The 20,897-nt window shown below is 41.7% G+C and overlaps 1 protein-coding gene across 1 annotated transcript in view; it reads right to left on the bottom strand.

Annotated features, from left to right (window-relative positions):
- The window catches only part of LOC110484562 (sodium channel protein type 5 subunit alpha), a 214,478-nt gene that overhangs the window by 173,819 nt on the left and 19,762 nt on the right, over positions 1-20,897 (bottom strand). The window contains exon 2 of the mRNA XM_085563330.1: positions 314-632. Coding sequence (XP_085419456.1) covers positions 314-580 — 267 coding nt within the window. The 5' untranslated portion in view covers positions 581-632. The remainder of the gene's footprint in view (positions 1-313; positions 633-20,897) is intronic.

Here is a 20,897-nt window from a genome sequence, read left to right as displayed (position 1 = left end):
GTCACAGCTCATGCAGAAGGCAAGATAGGGCAGATAAAAACCTCTGGCTTAAATTAACTCAGCTACTGCTCTGCTCATTTCAGATATTGTATATTCATTCTCAGGGTTATCTGAAAACACACAAGCTTAAATTATGTTTTTTATCGCTCTTTGCCCTCCTGCTTAGATGTTTTCTGGGAGCCCTGCTCATGCCCACATTTTGATCCTTAATCTGGGAAAGAAGTATTTTTACTTTTTATAGAAAGATAACAAGCAGAGCACTCATAGAAGAGGTCACGCTTTAGCAGAGGCTGAGGAGCAGGTTGGTGCTCACCTTACGATCGTTGTAGAAAGGGTCAATGTCCTCCAAAGGCTCCCCAATGAGCTCTGGAGAAACAGTCCCATAGATATCAGGCAGCTTCTTGCAAGCTTGCAAGTCAAACTGAGGCTGAGGTTTCTCTTCCTCGCCCAGCTGCTCTCTGTACTCCTGCTTGGCATTCCTTGCGAGCTTCTCTGCAATTCGCTTCTCGATGGCAGCCAAGGACTCGGGCGTGAACCGGTGGAAGCTGTTAGTACCCGGTGGTAACAAGAAGTCAGCCATCTTTTCATCCTGCTTTGTCTTTACTGGTCTTTACTCCTAGTAGTGGAAACAGCTGAAACAAATAAAAAAGTTATCAAAAGTTAGTGGTGTGAGGAAAACAAGAACAAAGCCAGCAGAATAAGAAAACCCCACCAAACTCAACCCCCAATAACTCGATATATATTATCAGGAAGCTCTTCATCTGTTTTTGTGCGGTTAATAGAACATCAAGGAAAACAAAAATGACTGAGATTGTAATTTCAATAAGAAATCACACATGATCAAATCTAAACAGACTTTATAGATAGATTGTGGAATATTCTTCAGTTCTTCAGTCATTTTGGATCCTAAATCCAAACTAAGATGTAACTTAGATTCACACTAGCTTAAATTTCATTGAAAGCAAAAGAGATTCAGATTCCTAACTCATTTTTGAAAATGCAGCTCTGGGAGTGGATGAACAATGTTCCTAAGATGACTGCAAGGCAGATTTAAATCAGCCGATGTCTGGCCACATGATGCAAAATCTAAAAATGCCCCAGCTGTTCTATTCCAAATTTAAAGAGTGAAGGGTCAAGTTTAGATTTTTAAATCCCATAAAAAAATCTTCATAATCTCTGTCTTAGCCTTCTGTAATATAATTTTAATTTTCCTTTGGGATTGGAAATACCATCTTCAAGATATCTCCTCAGGACTTTTGAGCGTTTTCTTTTCCTCCACACCCTGAAATCTGAAGGATGATAGACGCTCCGATGTGCCTGGAAAAGCTCTGGGACCTTCATGAAAGCACACCAAGCTTCCAAGATGCTGAACAGCCACTGTTGCCAGTTTGTCATATCTGAAAACCAGGCTCCTTTCATCCAAGACCAATTTGAATATCCAGGAGTTAGCTCGATGATCCTTGTGCTTTCCAGCTCAAGATATTCTTTTACTCTATGATTCTAACCCAAACCTGTAAAGCTTGATAATCTTGTCCTGATGGTACTTCAATGTTAACACTTCCAGTCTCTGCCTGAATGAAAACAAGTAAGAATTGTCCCATCTCTTCAACTTACATGAATAAAACCAAGCGTGAAAAGCACATCTGAACAAAAAGCCTTCGTGTATCTGCACTAAACAACACGGATAGCTGCGAAAATTAATGTAAAACTACTGTTTGAAAAAGGATGAAGCTTATTCCTGTTCTAGCAGCCTGCACAAATCCATCCACTGAAGCCACATTTTGCAATTTAAAGTCACTTTAGAGGCATGTTTTTCCAGCGAGAGAAGCCCTCACTCCGCAAAAATTAAAACTCATTTCACAGAAGAAACACAGACCTTGTATTTTTGCCACCACCAGGCCATTCATACTCAATCAGAATACACTCTTGTGACACACAAAATAGTAGATTTTGAGGTGGGCTACCCTATTTCATTCAGCAACGCATGCAGGATCCCACTCTTTGTTCAGCCACCACGTTTGTTTTCTGCTTTCAGATGGAATTTGTCTATTTACAATGGATAGTTCCAGATAGTTTGCGTCTATTAGGCTCTGTGATGACAGCATTTTTGTTAGCAAACAAGACTCTAACTGGACTCTGCATGACAAAGAGCATATTTATTGACTCAATTTCTCTGAGTAAAGGACGCTTTCGAATAACTACTGTCTCTCCTATTCTGACTTCATTTTAAAATGAATTCATTAAATTGTCATTGATCACAGTCTATCACACTGGAATGATTTACTGAAGCTTGTACATTATGCTCTGAATTACAGCTGGTTTGAACAAGCAGGGCTGAAATGAATTAGCCTTCCTGAAGTTTGGGGCATTCTTCTTTTGTTAGATTTATTCTCCTTTTTCCTTTCCCCTCTCCCCTCTATGTCATTTGTTTTATCCTCTTCCTGCTGAAAAACAGGAAATTAGAAGCTTTCCCACAAATCGAGTTTCCTACACCCAACGCTTTGTGACTCAGCAAATGGAATTTCACTTTCACTATAAATGACATCAATACAGGTGGTCAGAGAATTCTCTCAGGGTTTTTTTGTCCTTTCCATTTTTGTTGCTCCAGAATGAAAACTGCCTCAGTGCTGAAGGGGGACAACAAAAGGCAGTGGCTGTTCAGGACTGCTGGAAGGGCAGAGAAGAGGTTTCTAAACTGGAGATGAGAACATTGTTAGTTAGGCTGAATTCCAGATGATGATGAGCTCTGTCAAGGCAGTGAATGGGGAATGACTGTTTGCTTTTTCTAATAATATGAGAATCAAGAAATTTCTAATCAAGTCACAGAGCAGTGACAAAAGGCCCATAAATGATTTAAAACACAAGTTGCTACCTCTGAGTCAGAAACCTGGGTGCAAGCAAGAAAAGCTACTTATGCTTGTCCTATGTTAACACTCTTCCCAGTCTAAAGAAACCTAAATGTGTGCTTTGTCCACACAGTCTCAGACTTCCTTAAAGACTTCAAGAGAAGCCATTCTGGCAACAGAACTACTGAATTTTTTCCTCAAAAGAGAAACAAACAGGGCATGGTCAGGGAGATAAAAAAGCCCAAAAAGCCTAATCGGCATTAGAAGTTTTAATTTTTTTTTTTTCTAAAGGTAATTATTTTTGCTTAAAGCTCTCTCTCATTAGAAAAATTAATCAAATTCAAACAGGTCAAAACCTGATCTTTTCAATTTTATCTACAATTTCCAGAAAGGTAGCTGCCTAGAAAGAACTGGAAAATCGTACACAAACTTCATTAGAGTTTTTGCTAGCCATCTATTTAATTTTTCTCTCTAAAAAAAAGTATGTTTCAGCACCTTTACAATTGAAGATTTGTGACATGTTTTGTCTTCATATTGTATATAAGATAAACTTCCACATTTTAATATATATATATTTAGCACAATTCTTTTTCAATTTCATATGCTTTCAGGAAATGGACAATTTCATGGGTCCTTTCTATGCCTAATTTCTTTTAATCTGTGAATTGCAAACATTTCTACAAATAGCCAGGGTTAGGCCAGATGTTTCTTGAAAGGGTAAGAAAGCACCACAAGTTAAAAAGGGAAATCATCAATGACTGAATCAAAGAGCTCGAATGCCATTTCTTAAGAGATAATAGCTGTTGTGACTCACGTATTTACAATACAAGCCTGAATTTTTCCATTCCTCACAGGCATATTTTTGAAGTACAAGGCTTCAAACACATTGTTTCTGTGATATCACCAAGCACAGAAGGAAAATTTCCCTCTTGCTTGGCCAGTTAGCATCGCTTGTTGCTGATAAAATGTACTGGTTATGCAAACAAAACGTGCATATGAAAATAAAGCCCCAAGAAGAATTGTTTCTTTGGTGTGGCAAGAAGTGAGAGCAAAGAAATTTTACTAGCACTTGTATTTATTCAGAAAGATAAATACTGTTTTCCATTGCAGTTTTAACCTTACTGTCACAGGCTTCAGCCACTCCAGCTCAAAATAGCTCTCAGGTTCTCAGAACATCACCTGCAAGCCCTGCAAGTCCCTCTGTTTTATCAGGGACTCAAACTTGCATTTCAGGCCTTTGGCAATGGTAATAAAGGAACCAAACTGGAAGATCATGGTTGTGAGAGTGTCTTGCAGGCTAAAGGCATCACACATGCTCATCTTGAGTAGGACTGTCCTCATCTGCTGATTTCCGTGATGCCACTCGGGAAGCTACTGCAGACCACGGGCTGGGGAGAGGGATGTTTGCACTGCAGCTCTGCTAGTCCAAACTCTTACAAAATACTAATCCCACAGCCTTAAATTCTCCTTTTGTTGAAGAAATGTTTGTTATTTAATAAAGATTTTGTCTTCCTAACTGCTGTGGTAACAAGAAGAGTCATGTGGATGGTTTTTTTTTCAATGTCTGAGACTACATGGAGCACAGTCATCTTTCCCCCCACACACTCCTTTTCCATATAATCTCTTTGGCATTTTTCTTTGACCTGCAGAGCACAGCAAAACATGAGAATTGTAGGCTAGGGAAATAAAGAACCCAGCAATGACACATCTAATTTAATGTCACTGGTCTAGATTAATACATTCATATGCATAAATTTACACACAAACACAAACACCTAATAAGATTTAAAAATATTTAAAAGTTGATATGGGAACCCACAGAAATTTTATTCCAGTCATGAAGTAATGGCTGCATGGAGAACTGTTTTTAACTCAGATCAAATAAAGACTTTTTGTAAAAAGATGAAGAAGCTAAAGGAGTCTAGGTAACTGAGACACACTTCATAATTTTACTGACAACAAACAAACAAATAAACAAACAAACAACCTTCTGAGACTTAATCCACTTATATTTATACCACATCTCACATTCTACAGTGAGGGGGTGTCATGGGAAATTCTCTTTTAACTGAAAAATTTCAGTTGCTGTTAGCACACACTTTGAGGGCCTGTGTGTTCACATTAAGACAGTCCTCAAAAAATTTACACAGCGCACGCATTACTTCTGCTTAAGATGATATTTGGTTTGTTTCTCTCCAAGAGGCATAATTTTTTCAAGACCACAAACAATGCTTGTTTTTGCAACACATGTTCTTAACACATATAATCAGCCACATCTCCAGCTGCCATAAATCAGCACAGCTCTGCCCAGGGAAGTCACACCTGGGGAATTGATCTCTTAGGATCCAGAATATTTGGCTAGAAATGTTTCTTTTTAAAAGAGCACCTTCACACCAGAGCATGAACAGCAGACAGTGTGTAATTGAGGTATTAAACTAATAGCCTAGAAGGTAACCAAGCTTGCAGGGAGCTGGAAAACTCTGAGCTTTTTGCACCCTGTGAAGGCAATCTGCAAATGTTTGTTTATCCACAAACATCTTGTTGGGTGAGCTCCAAGGTGGAGGTGCAAAAAGGGCTGCTGGAAAATCCAGTGCCTGGTTCCCATGGCTGGTCTGCAGGGGAAAATGATGATATTCCACAAAATTTTGATAGAAATGGCTGAAATGCTTAGCTCTTGAGCTCTCCTAGGCAAAGCACAGTTTTGAAACCTGTCCAAGCTGACACAGGAGGAGATGTGAGCCAGAGTTCCTCTTGCTGCCCGTGTCACAAGGCCAACCTGCAGGTTGATACGACATTGCATAACACATGTCCCAAAACAAGAGCTCCTGCTCACCATGGATGCTGACCAGGGGCAGAAATAAATATGTAAGAGAACTCATTGCATCCAGATTGTTGGGAAATACCAAACCAAAACAGCACAAAATATCCAAAACAAAACTTCAGAGTCACAGGTCCACAGGTCTTTTGTCACAACCAGCTCTGCCTACGCAGTATCTTCTTTTAAATCCAGTTTAATGGGTTTTGCTGGCTGTTCACTCATCAGAATCATAGCATTCTGACATTTCCAATGACTTACTGAAAAAATAGAGTCTTCAGAAAGCCAACATGTGCTAAAGGAAATGAATTCAGAATATTTCATCCTGATATTGAAAGGGTATTTGGGGATCATAAATTTTTTGCCAATAATTAAATGCTGGCACTAAGTCTTCTCTTATGATGAAATAAATATTTTTAGTGAGCTAAAAATATTCTGCTTTCTTCGCAGGTGTCTTTATTTCAAATTACTCTGCAACCAAATGACATAAATAAGCAAGAGAGAAAGAGCACATTATAGTTACCAATGCAGATCTCTATATTTTGCTGAGAATTATAATTCTTTGCACCCAGTAGGTTTTCATGTCTATTTTAATTAACTAGAAATTGGTCTCAGAGTTATTTTACAATAAACTACACAGTCTTCAGATCCAGCGAAAGATTCTTCCTTTGCTACTCTGAAACAACAGAGCTTGGAAAGAACTACCAAGAAAGAGGGATGTTTTCAGCTCATGATGCAGTCACTGGCTTTTGAACAAGAAATAAGACATCTACAGGAAAACTCCATATTGTGCCAAATGTAATACACAGTGCTCACACCACTAGGTGCTTTGAATGCTCCCATGAATAAAATATATCAAATCTGGTCCATTTTATTCACAGAGTGTTTTGTAAAGACATAAAGACGGATAAAGGAAGCTGTAAAACAGCTATTAAAATATATTCTGGTGCCATTATGGGATGGCTATGCCAGAGAAAGAAGGCAGCTTTAGGCTAGACAGCAAAATCTTGGCTGCATGCTTCTAGGGAAGAAGGAGCCACGTCTGGAAAGCTGTCTGATGTATTAGCACAGTTTAGGTAAGGCTTTCCTGATCCCCTCACATCCGAGTTATAGGGAAACATTTCATCAGCAGAAAACAAACAGACTCATAAAAGCCAATCATCAGAACTGACATGTTTACATTAAGAGAGATGGATGAAACTCTGTAAGCAAAGCCAGGGCCTCTTTCACAATGGTAGCAATGAATTAAGAGACAAACATGACATAACAACTAAACTTCATTTTTAATAGTGAATAAAGCTATTTAGGTTTTCCTTCTTTCAAGGGACAGCAACAAAAAGAAGCTGAGGTGAAGGGTCAATAAAAAATTGGATGTGAAAGGCTGGGGGAGAGAGACTCAAACCATACAAAGTTAAGCTGTGGGAGGTGGCAGGTCCCCCTCCTGCATCTGGCTGATATGAGGTGAAACAGCAGGTCCTGCCAGTCTGCAACAGCACTTTGCTCTAAAATCACTCACTTTCTTCACTAAACTCCACCCTATCCATACACCTCCAACATAGCCATCTTCCCATCCTTCTCTACCTTTATCCATTTCCTATGCCTTAGCCAAGAAAATTCTCTCCTCCTCCCACCTACTTTATTCCAGGCAAACATAACCTTTTCACAAACCTATCCTTGCCCACAGCAATAACTCTCAAATGACATTCACACCAGTTCTGTGAGATTTTGTCACTACTATTTTATTCTCCTCTTTGTTCCATGCAAAGCATCTCTATCTATGATGGTGGGTGACCATGGACAAGGATGCAGGGTCTCTGTCTGTGGTTTTTGGATAATTTTTGGTGTTAATGGAGCCCCAGCTACTGGCAAATATTTTCACTGCTTTGGCAACAAAATACAAAAGAGAAAAAAATAAAAAGGCACAGATTTAGAAGTGCACTGGCAAAATTATCTTTTCAGGTAATGGCAGTAGAGACTCAGGAAGGATAATGGAATCTATCAGGGAGTTGGTGCTTGCTAGAATATATTGAAGATTTGATTCATTATTCAGTGCACTGTAAATTTGGCAATACTATTTTGATAAAGCTGGTGGCTCTTTTACTCTGATGGAAGAGATTTCAACCCCCTTCCCCCCCCGAGAGACAGAGAGGGATTATTGCTGTCCAGAGAGGAGGGATATTCTGCCTGTTTGCGATTGAAAACCGCCTGGGTTTGTTTGCCAAGTTTAGGAATCAGAGTTAAGAGCTTACATGGGTTCTGGGGGTGAATCCTCAGCTCATGTCAGTCAAGGGGAATATTCTGTGTGACTGCAATAGGCAGTGGGTCAGACCCCTGGCGTTGGAGAGACCGAGTTTTTTGTCTTCTGCTGCTCCTTTCAAAGAAGTTTACTTCAGCCACTCAGCATAGCTCCATGGAAAAGATGCAATGGATGCTGGTGCTGACTGACAGTGATTTGATTTGAATTACATAATGTTCTAAACCATTATGTAAATTAGTCTGACAGAAAAATGGATGCAGAGCAGCCAGGGATTTTTCATTGTTTTGTTTTTTTTTTTTTTTAATATCTAGTAGCCTTTTAATGTTATCACCAAGACTGCCGCCTTCCAGCTACTACATTTGCTGGTAGGTTAGCTGAATTAAACTTTATTTCTCCTGACACTAACTAAAACCCAAAGTGCATCTGAGCAAATGATGAGGAGCATTTAAAGAGTGGTGAACATGGATGATTTTAGAGGTATATGATTGAGTCACATTACCAGGAGTGGTTTTGGTTATGTCCTACTGATGTCAATGAGACTCCTGCTTCTGAGAACCTCATGGCAATCCCAAGTATCCCTCCCATTCTCCCCTGTACAATTTCCTCATCTTTTCACATGGGAGGATTTTTCAGAGTAAATAACTCATTGCACAAACAATTCTATTCCAAAAGTCATGACATTTTCTGTTAATTAGCAATAATATAATCATCCAAACAAAACTGCTGGGGACATTGCATTTACTAACAGGCCACATCCAAACACGCATTTATGTGTCACCGGTGCATGCTCGAGTGGTTGGTAATTCTCAGCTGGGCCTGAGGCACAATGCACTGGAAGGATACAATAGAGGCCTAGTATTGCAAACCCTGCTGTGGCTCCTTGCTTAATTTAGCTTATGGGACCAAACAGTCAATGAGCAAACCAGAAAATAATACATCAAGTGGCCTGTGAAAGGGCAATATCTGATGATGGTATCAATGCATGGTGTTTTCTACATGGAAAATGCACTAGCTCCATATTTTGGGAACTTGCTTGCACTTCCTGTAAGAAAAAAAAAAAACCAAAACAACCCAAAAAACATTATTCCTAAAAATAACTTTTTCATTATTTAGTTGGCCCAAAAGCCAACCATATCCTGGGCTGCACCATGAGCAGAGTGACCAGCAAGTGGAAAAAGATGCTCAGCTCTGGTGAGACCCTGCCTGGAATGCTGCAGCCACATCTGGGATCCCTCAACACAGGAAAAACTTGGACCTGTCAGACCAGGTCCAAAGGATGGCCACAAAGATGGTCAGAGAACCGAAGCACTTCTCTTATGAAGACAGACTACAATAGTTGGCTAAGAAAAGAGAAGGCTCCAGGGAGAGCTGACAGAACTTCCTAAAGCAGGTCCAAGAGAGCTGGAGAGTGCTTTAGACAAGCACATGAGAGGTAAAACAAGGAGGATTGGATTTAAAGTGAAAATGAGTAGGTTTAGATTTGATATTAGGAAGAAATTCTTCCCTGTGAGGGTGGGGAAGCCCTGGCACAGGTTGCCCAGAGAAGCTGTGGAAACCCCATCCCTGGAAGTGTTCAAGGCCAGGTTGGACAGATTTGAACAACCTGGTTTAGTGGAAGATATCATGGCCCATGGCAGGGGGGTTGGAAAAAAATCATCCTTAAGGTCCCTTCCAAATCAAGCCATTCTGTGATATGATTGTGTGATTACTAATAGCAGTGATAAACAGCAAATCCACTGAGAGGTCATCCAATATTTGACCTAACCTCTTCCTATATACATATAAATACTGGGGTTAAGAGTCCTCAGAATGACATTATGTCTACGAGTTATAACATCACCTACCCTGACAGGGTCCTAAAATGATGCAGAATGTACTGCCTGAACATTCTGATTTTCTTTTTGCTTTTTCAAGACAATTTCAACTAAAAATACAAATTTGACAAGGCAATGGAAGATTTTGATCAGATCTGTTAATTTTTAATCTGCCATGTATGAGTACTGCCTGCTCCTCTCTACATCCACCTGCATCTTTATCCATCCTAAAGTGTAGTTCCTAAGCTTAGGGCAAATAATGTATTCTAGCTATTTTTGACTAAATTATATATATATATTGGACATGCAACTCTTGTGAAATAGCCTCATATTCTCAGAATAGATTGAATCAACTAAAATTTAGCATCTCTGATGGATTGGAATAGATTAGCCAAACCAAAGAAGTGCAGGATGTTACACATTCAGGGCGAAATAGCCACTGCTAGGGCATGAGTCATCTCTCTTATTTTCAATGTCTACTTCAGAGAGATAAACTATGCTTTAGACCCTAGCAAGGCTTCTGATGAGTCCATTTGTTTATTGTGATGCCAAAATTCTGGTGTTGGTATGTGCCTGTAGGTACCTGTGAATGCTATGTCTACATTTTCCTGTTTGCTTTTTTCTGACAGAGCAGGGACATCTGGACTGAGAGATGTCCTCCATCCAAAAGTCAGACCATTGTGGAATATGATGCAAGGTGTGTGAGGGGTGTTATTTTTTCTTCTGCCTTGACTCTTTTCAAAAATAGAGACCAGCCACCTCCAACCACATGATGGCAAAGGAATGGACCAAGGGGCTGCTCCATTCCAGTGCATGGCAAACCCCAACACTTCTACAACAGCTTTCCAGTGCACACAATTGCTTTGGAACATAATACAGATCTTCAGTTTTACCAAACGGGATACATTTAATTAGTCAATGACCACCACATTGTTCCCAGAAGCAGGGTCACACAGGTTGTCCTGATACTCTCAGACTCACTACAGACTCACAATTCTAGAAAACATTTAATGCCTTACATTTTGTTTCTACAAATTTAATGGGTGTTTGAGGTCTGGACTGTGCAGTTACATGGGCAGAAGTGGTTTTGAGGCAATATTTTTAAAAGTAGAGTGAAATGTGGGCTAGTTGCACCCATGACTCCTGGAGGATCATGACAAAACAATCCAAAACAGAGCTGAAAGTGCACCTCTGTCCTAGCTCACAGCCACTTTCCTATTCTAGTCTTGGACTTGTCTTGCAGATTGTAACAAAGCACACAATGATTTTAAAAGCAATTAAGAGTGGGATAGCACTGTTCCTCTCTCCCCTCATAAATGTTTAGCCTGGCTCCAAAACACTCTTCCCTGTCTCTACTTTCCTTACAAAATTATTCCCAAAGCTCCTAACTCCAGCAGAGCTGTCTTAGACCCCAGCTCTCTCCAGCCTATCTCTACTGTCAGACAAAGAAGAGAGAAATTAAGTGGAGGGGGAAAAAAAGCAAATTTGGATAGCATTTCACAGATTCCTCGTGTCCCTGTCTCCAGGATATATTTCACACCCTCCAAGTGCCTCTTTTTTGTATCAGACTGTTTAATAGCCATCTAGGGTGGGTTAATCCAGTCTGAGGAGGATGAAGTTAGAGAGCAGCTTGGTGGGCACCTGGCAGCTAGACAAAGTTAATCCACACCATCTTTTATGGAAATTGTGCCTCTCCCTTTTCTCCAAGTCACTGAGCTGCAAAGAAGTTGAAGGATGTCCTGGAAGACACGGTCACAGCAGAGCAGATTGGAGCTTTGCACTGCAGCCTTGGGCTTCAGCATGACTTAGAATCACAGAATCATTTAGGCTGGAAAACACCCCTAAGGTCCTCGAGTCTGACTTTTGCCTAACCTTTTTGTTCCCTGAGGGGATGTGCTGGCAAAGGGAGCTGTGTAAAACACCATCACAAAACTCCCAGGAGAGCCTGCAAGCCAGCCCTGAGGCCCAAGCAAGAAGAACATCAAGCCTGGAAGATCAGACCATTAAAAGCATTACTGATCCTCTCAATTCTTACAATTTATGATTCTCCCACATGAATAGAAATTAAATTGAATGCTCATATTAACAAAGTAATGGGAAATCCCTCTTCATATGCTTCACATTTAGCCTCACAGTGGCTGAAAAGAGTTCTGCTGATTTATCTTATCTATTTTCTCCTTACAAACCCAAAACACACCTCAGTGGCTGGCCTACTTGTATCTGTTATTTAGGTATTGCCTGGATAACACAGACATCACTGCCTCTGTTTGACCCAACGCACACAGAATGATCCCAGATTTGATGGTTTCAGTGTTCTCTGCTTCTGATGGCTCAGGTGGAGAGCAGAGACACAGGCCCTGCTCTTCCAGACTTTCTGACACGGCTGGTGATGCCATCAGCACCAACCAGCTCAAATCTCACATTTAATCTCCCACAATCTGGGTTCATCTTCACAAAACTACCTCCAAACCCAGGGCCAGGGCTGTTCACCCCACCAACCCTGCTTGTTCTCACATCTCCATCTTCATTTGGAAGTCCTGGCTTAAACTGGCTTTGCTACAAACAAAATAGAAAAGTTTTATCATGCATGTCTGAAAATAGAATTGCAATCATCCACGCTTCCGTTACTTTAAAACTAAATTTATCAAGAGATTATTCTTCCATGAGGTTTAGCACATAAGATGTCTTATGTTTTAAAGTTCAGTCATTTCACAGTTATTTATGAGCAGAAAATCTTATGGATTAATTTCATAAAGAAGCACAATGAGTTTGGGGATCAGAACTCCTTTTGGTGTAAGTGGTCCCAATAACTGCACTCCATCAAGACAGTTTTCAGCTATTTTTTGTAATATTGTTTGTTGTGTTCACAGATAATGTGCAGCAGAGCACTAATAAGGTGAAATATAAAAGGTTATAGTTTAATGTCAGAAAAAATCTTCCAAGTAACAGTTAAAAGCCTGATGACTGAATAAGGATAGGGAAAAAACCCATATAATGCTCTGGGGGTTTTTATTTGTTTAGTTTCTGCATTAGACAGTTCTTTGAGTGAAATTGATTTTGTAGTTTCCTCTGGAGTTTCCAATTAATCATTCTCCCTCTTTGTGAGGATGTTTTACACAAAAACAGGAGACAGGAAAACATTTCAAAATAGGGAAATGTGCTTATGAAACCACAGCACTGGTATGGATGTGCAGAAGTGCAGGTTCTGTATGAAACCACCCTTTGGAGGGGAAGGGGGAGCAGCATTGCCTGTAGTGTGGAACAGCTGACTGCAAATTTTCCTATTGAAACTCTATTTCTATGGAAAAATGCTTTTCCAATAGAGAAGCGTTTAAGTAAAGAGCATCTACTTTGAGTTACAAATTTCTTTCTGCAACAAAGAAGCCTCCAAACTGAAAAGGGAACAGATTTATCAGAGAAAATCACCATTTTTCATAGGGGTAAAAAAAAACACTTTCTCTCCAAGAATGATGAGAAACAGGCCAGAAATCACCCTAATCACATCCCATTGCTGGTTCTCCCACTGGCTTGACATTCCTGTGTTTGTAGTTTTAAAATATATGAAAAAATTGGGAATTTTATCACCTTAATCCAAATATAAAAATCAATTTTCAAATTACTTGCTTTTGATCAAACATATTATATCTCTTTAAATCACAAAAAAAAAAAAAAAACCCCAAACAAAAAAAAACAACAGTACCTATTCAAAGCCAGAATATCATGCTTTCTAGAAGTCACCACTACAACCTCATCCAAACACAAAACTTTTGATTGAGGACAAGGATCTTTTGGAGCTTTGAATGTGTAACAACGGGATTATTACAAAAATAAATAAAAGATGAGCAAGCTGCCACTTAAGCTATGGATTTCCCACTGCAACAGCTTCAAAACTTTCTTGAAACACAACAAATTAATAAAAAAAAAAAGGGGAGGCAGACGATATGGCTCTGTCTAACTGATAGCATGAAAACATCAAGCACTTTGATTCAGATGAATAAATAATGACGGCGTGTTATCCAGGAAACAGCGCAATGCCAAGTCTGTTTGATCTCAGACCAACTGTTGGGTAAAAGTATTCTGAAATGCTCTCCTGGGCACATGGGCCAGCTGCATCTCAGCTCTGAGACTTGGATTATTTAAATGGAGGTCTTATTAAGAGAAGGAATTTTGTCCTAGAAGAAATTTTATACCATGTCACCTTCCTGAGGGGAAACTCCAGCGTTACTCTGCTTATTCAGGAGGCTGGGGCTGTAAGAGTGGGGATGCCAAGCATCCTCTCTTATTGCTATCCTGCATCCTAAATTGAGATGGAAGCAATGGGAAAAGAAGAAATGAGGGAAGTCTTGTGAATCTTGTCTCTTGCATTTCAGGGCTGCCTCAGAAAAGCCTGGAAATAATCCTCCCTGCAGGTTTCAAAGCCCACATCAAGGGCTGTGAAGCCCCAGGAGCATCTCCTCTCCCTCACCGCTGCACAGCAAGGAGCACTGCCCTCATTTCATGGCTAGGAGCACATGCCAGCCTGACTTAGGTGAACAGGGGTGCTGAACATTCAGTGCCATGGCACAAGGGGTGGAGAACAGGACTGGGGAGGGACACACTTCCTTCAGAACTTCTGGAGCCTTCTTCTAAGGTGTCCATGTAGTACAAGGAAATGTTGTGGATGAACCAGGTAGAAACTCTCCCCTGACTCCAGCTGCCCTATAATCTATTTCAAACCACGGTGCAAACCCTAAATGCCTGAGAGATTATTTAATTGCAGTCCACTTCAGACAGCAGAAAGTGCTGCCTTCTCCTCAGCCAGTCTGACACAACTCACCTTCTCTCTAAGGGAAAGTCCATCATCTCTCAGATTAGCCCCAAAATTCCATACTCAGCTCTTTTACAGGAAAAGTTATCTCCCTGTCCTTTTCCAAACATCCAAAAACCTTCTAAGCTTACAAGCATGCACTGCTCAGGCAGGTGCTCCTGGACTTGTTCACCTTTTTTCAGTATAGTCACTCCCTCCATGAAACACTCCACTGGGCACATGGTTCCTTCCCTAATAAACAGGGCTTTGGGACCCAGAGAGCTCAGCTGAGAAAAAAATCCCAAGCATTAAAGCAGGAAGTGTAAAGACATCTGAAAAATGCTCCAAAGCTTCAGCTTCCAATAAACATATGAACTATAGCAACTGCCAAGAATTATGACTGTATGACATTACAACCAGCTCCTTGCTCTTATTAAAAAGTGAGCCTGGGCATCCGATGGGCAGATGGGCAGCACCACACAATCTGCTCTGATCCATCATCTGAGCTTTAATGGATGCTCAAAGGTTGCCACAAAGCAAAAGTTTTCATCTTCAGGAAACTACAAATAGCTAGGATTTGGTGGCGTGTGTAGATTGAAGTGAGGAAATGTGGAAATTCAGATGTTTTTTTGGTATGGTCTGAAATGTGATGTCTTTCAGTCTTCCTGCTACAGGGAATATAAATGGGTCCTGATTGCTAGTTTTAAATAGAGAAAGGAAACTTGCACATTTTTTGTAAGTGAAAGCTACTAGTCTTGGAAAATGTTAAACAGGTGAACTTCATTTTTCCTGATAAGCATGAGAAGTGACAAAGTGAGATCCTTGGAAGCATAGCAATATCACCAGGATACTCCATGCAAATCTTGAGAGATCACCTCTAGCAAGATGAGGGCTATTTTTTATCCACAGTCCCTGATTTTAAAAAAAAATCCAGCTTTCTCAGTTGGGATTGGGTGCAGGATTGTTGAGATCTTTGTGTGACCACACTAATAGCCCTTGCTCTCAGTGCTCATAGATAATACCAAAGAGATGATGTTTTGGAGACGGTGAACATTAAGTTGATGTTAGTCAATCAAAAACTCTTTGCACTATTAGCTGCAGCCCTGAGTCATAAGAAGAATCTCCTGTGTCTTTTCAACACTATTTCTGAGCTATAGATCCTCAAATTCCCAAAGCTATAGCTGATCTAAGGTGGCATAGACAGGCAGAAGGATGTGGACAGGAAGGAAAAGAAACACCATGAGCCTTGCTGTGCTTTGGGGTCCAAAATAAAGATGCAGCACCAGCATCCAATTTGCATCTCCCAAATTTCCCATCTGGAAATGTACTTCAATTGTGCTGGCTCTTACTCTGAGTAGTGCTGCTATGAGTCTTTGTTGGGACTGCTCAGATTTTCCCCTTGCTTTTATAGATGTTGTTTCTTGCTGCACTTCTTAGCAGAAAGAGAGAAGCATAATTTATTAGCAGGGATGGTATTTTGATCTGTGACCATCAATAAGTCTGTGGCCTTCAGATCAAACACCATTATCAAGACATCCATTGAACTGGAAACAGCATTAGAGGGGAGACAGCTAACTCAGCATTAATCAAGATTTTTTTTTTTTTCTTAAAGTATCTGAATATTTCTGATAGCACCAAACCTCTGGCAATTGCAGGCAAACCCATACTGATTTATTAAGGGGGGCACATAGGTAAGCAAGTTATGACACAGCACTACAAGCCTTACACACCAGACTGAGAATAATCATTTCTAGGGTCAAATATTTTCATGTCAAAATCCAGAAAACTGTGAAAAAATCATCTAGTCACAATTGCACCACCAGCATCAGAATTGAGACAAGGTACAATTGAGATAAGCCCAGTGTGCTGGATAAACCCAGCAGCAGTCTAGTAAAACTTCCCAGTATAACCAGCATCCTTGCTTCTCTGTCTGACCACAAGCTGGTTAATCACAGTTAAATCTTCATTTTAACCAGCATCTACAGCTTTCTAACCTGGAGCTCAGACTGCAGTTGTGCTGGTCAGCTGTAAGAAGAGCATCATCACTGCTCTGCACAAAGAAATTGCAGGTCTGGCTCTTTCCGCTTTCTTAATATTTATGCATCTGGTCTGGCAGCATCCATCATCAGGGTAGCCTTAGCTGGTGCCCCAGAGGGATGAAATAATGGCAATTTCAAAATGAGCCACAAGATGAACGGGAATGAGGAGGGTGGGAGGGAGCTGCTATCAGGAGTCTGTCAGGGTTAGGTTATGTCAGGCAGTACCTCTTGCAGCACAGGAAGAAAAATAAACCACCACAAATTAGCAGCAAAGGAAAACAATGGGTGTGAGCTTAATCCAGCAGGGGGTTGGGGTGGGAGAAACACTTGGCAGAACCTTGAGCAGGATAAACCTTGCCAAGGGATGAGGGCCTGGTAGAGGCATAAGGTGCTTTGTAAGGGACCTTGCAATCTTCAGGCAGGGGAGTGAGCCACTCCTGGAGCACAGACCCACATCTCCCAAGAGCCAGCCCAGCAGAGGCAGGAGCAGAAAGGCTCTCTTCTCAGCCTCTGGAGAGCAAGTCACCAAAAGGCAGCAGCCCTGCAGTTCCCAGGAGCGGAGGGAACGCCAGACTTCAGCTGGGAAGCTGCTTTTTGACACAGAGCTGCTTTCAGAGCTTTCTCTGGCTGCAGAGGACAGGGGGTTCTGCCAGCTGCACACCTGATGGAGCAGGGCAAGGGCAGTTTGGTCCCTCCTGGGCAGCAGGGTCACAGACAATGGCCCTTTTTACCACAGAGCTTTGTTTCACACACCACATAAACTCCCTCCTCCCAAACTCCTCCAAGGAGGAACTTGGCTGAAGTTCTGCTGCATCACCAGGGCTTTAGATTAACACAGACAACAAAGTAAATTACTAATCCCGAGGACTAGGCAGGGTATCACGCATTCCTTCACCATGTTAAGTGCCCAGCTGAGGGGGAAGGGCAAGGAAGGATTTCCAACTCTGCACAAACATTTTGAGCCTCTAAATTGAAGCCCAGCCCCAAAAATTCCTGTTGCTATTTTTTGTTCTTTGACAGTAGCACCAGATGAAATTATTTTGCACTGGACAAACACGCTGTGGCTTGACAAAAGGCAGAAAAGTGTGAGGTTATTTACCTCTTCCACCAGCAAGATGAAGGCATCCCATCTTTCCAAAGCCTTTTACCCACAGCCCATCATCCTCTGCCTCCCATATATAAAGTGCAGCTGCACCCTGAGCTGGGGTGGGACACACTCAGAAGGTCTGAAAGCCCAAACAGCACCAGGTGAATGAAATCTTTTCCTTGGCAGGTGTGGGCTTAATCTGGTGTCCACCACCTCAAGCAATTCCTTTACCCACCACCTCCACCACCAGATTCCTCCAAATAAGAGTTCAAGGCACTGATTCTGAGCCATCAAACCTCTTGTCCTTGAGAATGCTCAGAAAATACTAAACCCCAGCCCTGCAGGGGGACAAGACAGTCTCTCCAGGCTGTCAGCTGGAGGTCACTCCCCATCCTGCTCTTCAAAGCCACCTCGTGGGCCCCAGCAATGCTTTGAAGAACATCCTGGGACAACAGGGATGTCACAAGAGCAGGAAGGGAGGGAGGAACTTTACACCCAGCTGCCTCACTGGACTTGTGTATGGGGGTGGCAGGTTCACTGACAGCTATTCCTTTTATTTCTGGATTTCTGTGTCTGTTTGAAAAGCTGTACCAGCTCTGCTATATAACCAGGAACACAGAAAATTGGGCTAGAAATACCAAGATAATCAGAACACCAAATCCTAACTTCATACCTTTTCTTCACATTTCAAGATCTATCTCCAGGAACATATCTATCTTTGGTCTGAAATTAAATTCCAAGTCTTAATACCTGCACAGGCTTTAACTCTTTTTCTTCTTGCAGCTGAGGCTAAATATTTTCCTAGCCCTCTTCTCTCAGATGAAAGGCTCCATCAAATCCAACCCTTCCCCAGCATTCCTCTGGGATCACAGGATCCCAGTCAACTGAGTTTGCTCTGAGATGTGCACAGGGATTGGAGGGTCACCAGCTTTGCTGAGCATGCAAAGTGGCATCCTCTTCCCCAGAGCCCAAGCACAGCACCTCGTGGGCTTCCCCACCTCCCAAAGTCTGCAACCACTGGCAGATTCTAGGCTGCAAAGCACTGTCCACTGTGAAAGGTACCAGTCAAGGGTGTGTTTGAGGCTGAGATAGGCACAGCCTATTTTACCTACTCAGCTGAAATATTTCCACCTTCACACCTTGACTGAGACGAAGCAGCAGAGTCTTCATGAGCTGCTCATGGATAAAAAGTGACTTGGCTTGTCTCACAACCCCTCAACAAACAGGGACAAATCCATGGGGCTTGTCTCCTGGAAGCTCAATCCTGTTTTAGGCAGGGGGGTTCAGATGTGGGTAACTCCAAGTCATTTCTCACACCCATCAGATTTCAGCTGCTGAGACAGGGGGCTTGGTGGGATGGTTCACATCAGTGGACTGATGACATTCAATATTGCAGGTGTAATATAAATAAAAAGTCAGAGGAAAGGAGAGCACCATTTCTTTTTATGCTGCATCAATCCTTTGTAAATACACAGAGCTTTTAGTATTAACTACCCCAGACAATGAAAAAAAGCAGGATGAAGAGAGGACATCACAGAAGTCCTTGCACTAGTTTGGTTGAGTTTTTTTTTTTTTCCCTTTTTAGCCTAGTTTCCTGAGGAAAAAAGGCTTATCTGGTCATGCTGTCTGTCTTTTAATCCCTTCTAATAACTTTTGAATCCATTGGCCAATTTCAAACACACTTTAGTATTATAAATCAGTGGGACTTTGTGCCTCCTCTGTGGTGTAGCTCCAACCCCTTATTCATTCTGAGAGCTGGAAGTCAGCATGTCCATCACTTTAGGGATGCAAAGGAATCTTCAAAAGCCATTGCCCACATTGCCAGTTAGCCCCACAAGTGGTCAGGAGGAAACCACGGGCTTGGAAGGGTGAGTTAAAGGTAAATGAACTAGACCCATAGGAAATCATGTTGAATTAATTTTGCCACTCTCAAAGCAATGGCAGTTTTATTTTTCCTGTCTTAGGATAATACCTCAGAAAAGCAGAATCAGTGTTTCTGTGCAGGGATTAATATCATGGCTTCCTCTCTCATCCTTTTCTGCCTTGAAAGAGTAAAGTCTAAAATTTAACTCCTGAAGAAAGAGGAGGAAAACACTGATAACGTGGATCAATCCCTTAAAGCAGGACCATGCAGAAAAATGAGACCATGAAAGACACTCAGCTCTGCTTTTGGTTCAGGGGCAATAACTTCATGCAAAGATTCTGTCCAGGGCAGCAAAGCAGCAGTGAAACACTCCCTCAAGAGCCTGATGGTCAGGCTGAAATCCTACTCTCCTGAGAACAGCATATGGTGCACGAGAGCTGCAGAAGCAGCCTCAGAATTTACACAGAATTTTAGTTTTATTTCCCTGCCTACATGCACCACACTGAGGATCTGCAGCTAGAAACAGGACTTTGGTGTCTCACCAGGCACACTATGATGAGAGCAAGTTTTAAGCCAGGAGCAGAAATATGCTCCCAAACTCTTGTGCCCTTGCCACAATTGGATGCAGGCAAGCACAAGAGTAACAGAACTTTTTCCCACATGGCAAGCTCAACGTGTTTAAAAACTTACACACACACACACAAAAAAAAAAAAAAAAAAATCTAGCTCAGCTGCTCTATATCATGAGAAATGGCTGATGTGCCCAGCACACTGGCAGACTGCCTGGCTACCAGCTGTGGTCTGACTCCTAACCCTGCTAAAAACAGAGGTCTGCCAGTGGACACAGTGCCACAGAAGCTGCAGAAAACAATGCCTGCCTTTGGATGAGCCTGAGAAACCTCGATCAGGGCCAAGGAGACAAACAGAGCTGGGGGTGAATTTTAGGCAGCTGGGCTCTCTTCACTGTGGAGAGCAATGACCTGGCATCCTGGAAGTCGGTAGGAAAACTCAACCCTGGGTTCTGCCTGGAGGGCAAGAAGTTCAAAAGATTCTAAACTGGCCTGTTGCCAGACTGAGAGGAGTGTTTAACTGGGTGCCTGTTAGATGCATTTCAAACATTCCCCTAAAAATGCCATTTCCATGTAAGTCCTACCGAGGCAGGCTTGCTGCACTCCTCTCCCAGTTAAGGAATGCAGGAATGATGCCCACAATGGGAGATCATCTCCCTGCTCAACAGCCAAGCTGCTTTCCCATCAGTCAGCTCTGATTCTGGAGACAGCTCTCACCTCAAAATTAGCACCTGACAGGCAAACTCAAGCTGCTGGCTTTGAAAATTGGAAGGACAAGTCTTCAGGTAGGCCAAATCACACTTGGAATTGCTTTTTCTGG

This window comes from Lonchura striata, chromosome 2 (genome assembly GCF_050655825.1).
Source record: "Lonchura striata isolate lonStrDom1 chromosome 2, ASM5065582v1, whole genome shotgun sequence".
NCBI classification, from domain to species: Eukaryota; Metazoa; Chordata; class Aves; order Passeriformes; family Estrildidae; genus Lonchura; species Lonchura striata.
This window is presented reverse-complemented; position numbering and strand designations above follow the sequence as displayed.